The sequence below is a fragment of the Teleopsis dalmanni genome, unplaced genomic scaffold, assembly GCF_002237135.1.
Source record: "Teleopsis dalmanni isolate 2A unplaced genomic scaffold, ASM223713v2 unscaffolded_contig_2357, whole genome shotgun sequence".
Lineage (NCBI taxonomy): Eukaryota > Metazoa > Arthropoda > Insecta > Diptera > Diopsidae > Teleopsis > Teleopsis dalmanni.
In genome coordinates, this window is record NW_024033739.1 from 2,325 (window position 1) to 7,208 (window position 4,884).

Sequence of the window (4,884 nt, forward strand, 5' to 3'; positions counted from 1 at the left end):
AATTTGTGAGTAAATGAGAGCATCTGAGAGAGCGTTACATCCCTGTCGAAATTTGAAAATGTTACACAGACTTTACTCATGCATTTTATATGAAGTAAAATTTGTGTTTATGCGTAAATCAGCTCTTATGGTTTGAATTCAAATTTTTGTATTGTTTGTTTGCGCGGCATGTGTGAATATTAAAAAATTCTGCATTTTTAATTGTAACAACTGTAATAAATAAATATTGAAATGGATAAAAACATAATAAATATTTTATTAAGTGATTTAAGTAACACAACACAACCAGAATATAACGTAGTTAATACACTTCGAGATAGTGACTCTGACGATGATGTAGAATTGGTGTATTCGATATTACATAAAAAAAAAAGAAAACGTGTGTGTATAAAAAATTATATACAAGATGTTGTTTACAAATATGACGACAAGGAATTCAAAACTCATTTCCGCATTTCGCGGAGTCTTTTTAATTCTTTGGCTATAAAATTTCAAAATATTACCGACTTTATTGCACTGCGAGTAAGTGAGCTGAACATTTCTTCAGAAGCTCACGTTGCTGTTTTTTTATGGTTTGCTAGTCACGAAGCATGTTGTTTTAGAGATTTATCAGATCGCTTTAATCTCTCTTTATCATCAGTAAACCGAGTTATAAGAAGGATGATAACTTTCTTTAGCAACATGTGTCCGGATATAATTGCATGGCCTAGCACATCAAAAAAGCTTATGCAATTTTTCAAAAGTTATAGGTAAGGATTTATGTGCATATTAACGCTGCATATATAATAATACATGTTACTTTGCGGGTTGCTTAGATGGCACTCCTATAACTATTGATCCTCCTGGAGATCGTAAGGACGACTACTTACGGAAAAGGAAAGGACAGAAAAGGAAATATTTCATTATGCTTGCAAGCCATCTGTGATGAAAACAGATAATTTATTAGCATATTTATCGGACATCCAGGCTCCTGTCATGACAGTTGGGTCTTACAAAACTCTCCTATTTATATGCAACTACCATCGAAGTGTGGAGGTAAGTTCTTTGGAAAAAGAAATGAGATTTATTAAAACCTCTTACGTTTACAGAATACTATCTACTGGCTGATTCCGCATACCCCTGTACACAACACATCATTACGCCATATAAAGACAACGGGCGTCTTACTCGTCCACAAAAGAATTTCAATAGAAAATTGGGGTCAGGTCGAATACTAATAGAAAATGCATTTGGTATATTAAAACAACGTTTTAGACAGCTGTATAATTTTTTATAATAAATTTATATAACAGCACTCTAACTCACTTTATTAAAACAAAATTTAACTTTAAATAAATTAATTTTAAATAGTATTTAAAAATATTTGGCTTGTTGTTTTGTTTATTTGGTTTTCAAAATGTGTTTCTCTGTTATTTTTCAATTTCTATTTCTACTGTTTTGTTTTTCAAAAAACAGCTGTTTTCACCAGACTTTACACAAAACTGTTCCATGAAAATTTGTGTAAAGAGCATAATCTGGCACTTTATTTGTGTTACGCTCTGAGTTTGTACTTTACTTCTGTTTTACTCATGGTTTACTATGTGTAGCTCGTGGAACAGACCTATTATGAGATTAAAAGTACATTAAACCAAACATCGAGATTAAAGTCCTAATCCAGTTGTTTAATCACAGATTTTCGGTACAAAAGTTATTTTTATTTTTGTCAAGATTAATTTTAAATCTCTTTAGAAATGGCGATTATTTCTCTATGCAACTCTGTAAATGTCTCAATATCGAAGATTTTTTTACGATCTTAGAAATAATTTTAACTAAAATTTGCTAAATTTTTGTTATAAAACAATTTTTTTTTAATTTGTATTAAAAATTTTTTCTTCAAAGTTGTGTTAAAATACTTTATTTATAGAATATTATTAAACACATGAAACAAAACACAAGAGAAACCGTCACAATTAATCTCCAATGTATAATGTAAACGGGGTATATTAGAAATGCAGATTAACTCGTTTAATCTTGTTTTCTTAATTTTACAATGTAAGCATAGTATACTACGTTTACATTGCAGAATTAAGAAAACGAGATTAACAACTATGTACTAAAAAATTATAATATAAATTAATTATATAGTTTTATAAATAGTTTTATAATTATATACAACACTATTATTAAACAAATTTGATAAGAATTTCACTCACTTCGCCATTTTCAAATTTTCAATGTTTGTTTTGAATAGACATTTCTTTTCCAAATCTTTTATTATCGTAAAAAATCTACATTATAAAGACATTTACAGAGTAACACAGAAAAATAATCACCATTTCTAACGAGATTTCAAATTAATCCCGACCAAAACAAAGTTAACTTTTGTATGGAAAATCTGTAATTAAAGAACTAGATTTGTTCTTTATATTTCGCATCATATGTTTACAATATTATTATATAAATTACGATATTATTACCAACTGGTAAAACCAGCAATAACCTATTAAATTTTTTTTCTTTCATGAACCCTGTTTGTTTGGAACTAATTCCGAAGTTCATTTACAAAATTGTATTTGAATTTAACTTTAATTACAAAACTAAATTGTTGAATACAAAGTGAAATTAAAAATGTCTCCCAGAAAGCGAAAAAATGTTAAACAAACCAAAATTACTAATATAAAACGAATTAAGACAAAAAAAACACAAACTAGTCCAAAACCAAAGGAGGATATAAGTCTGCAAGAAAAGTAAGTTAAAGTGAATTAATAATAATAAACAAATGCTAAAATAATTTATTTATTTCTGATTCAGACCCCGTGAAGAATTAAAAACTCGATCAGTCTTTCCAGTCACGATCGACGAGTTCATTGAAAATACAAACATAATCGAAGTAATTAAAGATTATATTAAAGATAAATATTCAACAGCCTTAGAAACATATCTCACGGCACCAGAAATCATGAGCAGGGTAAAAAATACATATAACGTTTTTTACAAAAGACCACAACGACGATGTATGGCACCAATGAAATATGTTCGCATCACTAGTGACTGTGATGAAAATACAAAACAACGTTTGTTTAAAATTCCAGAATATTATAAACATTTGTGTGAAAATAAAGATAATGAACATCAAAGCGTAAAACAAAGTTTAAAGAAACAAGATAGTTCTCCAGATAAAAATATAAATAGGTAAATATTAAGTAGAGAAATTATTGACCATTTAGACAATAAAAAATTTATGTATGTGCATTACAGCGTTAGCGATAAAAAGATATTAGAAGAAAAGATCCTGGGACTAAAGAGGTATTTAAGTTATTTAAATAAATAAATTATTTTATTAAAACGATATTTTTTATAAATATAGCATTATATCAAATTTTGATGCTAATAACAAAGAAACAAATGAAAAAGTGTGCAACCTTCCAGTCAGTTTTGAAACGTTTAAAAGGTTCACATTTCACAATGATGTTATTGATAACATTTGCCAAAGCATAAAGGAGTTGGAGTATGAGTTGCCAATTTCAAATATATCAAAAGAAGAATTATTTGATAATAATAAATTACTTCGGAGTTACTACAAAACATTTTACATGCAAACGGTTATTCGGACAATATTTCCATTGAAAATAAAACCATGTCCAGGACGTTTAAAGGACAAACTTTTGAAATATCCAGAAATTACGTCAGATCATGAAGGTAAATAAAAATATTTTGTCACAAACCTTACTATTAAGTAATATTTATTTTAGAGCCTACAGTAAGTAATAGAGATGTTATAAAATCTAATACGAAGGAACATTTAAATAAGAAAACAAAATTAGGAAGCAGGAAAGAAGATAAAAATATGGAAAAATGTTCATTAGGTGAGTTAGACTTAATTAATTAATTAATTGTATTACTTAGTACTAAAAAATGTGAAATTTTCCAGCGTTAGAAATTAAGGCATCCAAAGATAATGATCTACATCATAGGTATGATGTTAACATTTCAATGTAAATATAATATAATTTATACAAATTATTTAAATATCTTACAGTTATATGGATGAAAAAACTTCAAACGAAAAAATTCAAGTATTACGAAGATTGAAAAGGTTTAATAACGATTTCAACAGAATGAAAATATTTTATTTAAATTAAAAATTTATTTTTTTAGTTTTATTTTACCTAACTTCGATGACAAGAATGCAGAGCTACAAAAGCATAATCCTCCTGTTAGTTTAGAAATATTTAAAAAGTATACCTTGTATAATGAGGTTATTGATCAAATATATCAAGATATGATACACACAGATTGTTCGTTAATAATCCTTAAACCCTCAGAAGAAAAATTTTTGAATCGTGATCGCTTGCTTCAAAGCTATTATAAAGCATTTTATTTTCAACCCAACATTAGAAAGTTATATCGCTTAAGAGTTAAACCATGTCCGGCACATCTAAAGGCAAAACTTTTATCACTTCCCAAAAAAATGTATAATGCTGTTTCAGAAAATGGTAAATTTAATTATATTTTGTAAAGTATTTTGCCATCAAAAAATATTTATTTCAGATTCTACGACAAGTAGTGAAAATAACGAAAATGTTGATCATAACATAATTACATCAGTGGTGGCACCATTTAACAAGAAAACTAAATTAAATCAAAGTAATAAAAAATGTTTTTCACTTGTATATTACTAAGGATGAGCTAAAAAAATTTATATTTTTAAGCATTACAAAATAAAGCTGTCAAAGAGAATACTGAACGAAATTCTAAACTACATGAAAGCAAGTTTCAAACAAAAACAACAAAAACTCCTGAATCAATTTCACCCGCAAAGGTTCTCTTATGGAAACAAGATTATCCTAATGAGACTAAACAAACAAGGTATATTGTAATGTGTTTTATATTTATTTTAAACTA

At 27.4% G+C, this 4,884-nt stretch overlaps 2 protein-coding genes across 3 annotated transcripts; both read left to right on the plus strand.

The window, feature by feature from the left end:
* The first annotated feature begins 221 nt into the window (after positions 1-221).
* On the plus strand, positions 222-1,286 carry LOC119664643. 2 transcript variants are annotated; one of them, XR_005251235.1, is made up of 3 exons: positions 222-749; positions 816-1,035; positions 1,089-1,286. XR_005251235.1 is itself a non-coding variant. In XM_038074101.1 (2 exons), the coding sequence occupies exons 1-2, from the start codon at positions 232-234 to the stop codon at positions 835-837; spliced, it is 540 nt and encodes a 179-aa protein (XP_037930029.1). In that variant the 5' UTR covers positions 222-231; the 3' UTR covers positions 838-1,286. The 2 variants fall into 2 exon arrangements, 1 of the variants encoding a protein (XP_037930029.1); XM_038074101.1 differs by having other exon boundaries at positions 816-1,286.
* A 1,321-nt stretch (positions 1,287-2,607) lies between these two features.
* Positions 2,608-4,848, plus strand: LOC119664644 (protein telomere ends associated-like; the record flags this gene model as incomplete). The annotated part of the gene is made up of 10 exons (XM_038074102.1): positions 2,608-2,726; positions 2,791-3,171; positions 3,238-3,285; positions 3,347-3,678; positions 3,732-3,845; positions 3,911-3,953; positions 4,019-4,075; positions 4,138-4,475; positions 4,531-4,626; positions 4,692-4,848. Coding segments are annotated over exons 1-10 (1,685 nt in total), but the record flags the coding sequence as incomplete, so codon positions are not given.
* Positions 4,849-4,884: the final 36 nt, after the last annotated feature.

Excerpts from the sequence above, each read along its gene's own strand:
- LOC119664643 (XM_038074101.1), top strand. The coding sequence starts at position 232 with ATGGATAAAAACATAATAAATATTTTATTAAGTGATTTAAGTAACACA. Across the intron at positions 750-815 it reads CAATTTTTCAAAAGTTATAG|ATGGCACTCCTATAACTATT; the intron begins GTAAGGATTTAT and ends CGGGTTGCTTAG.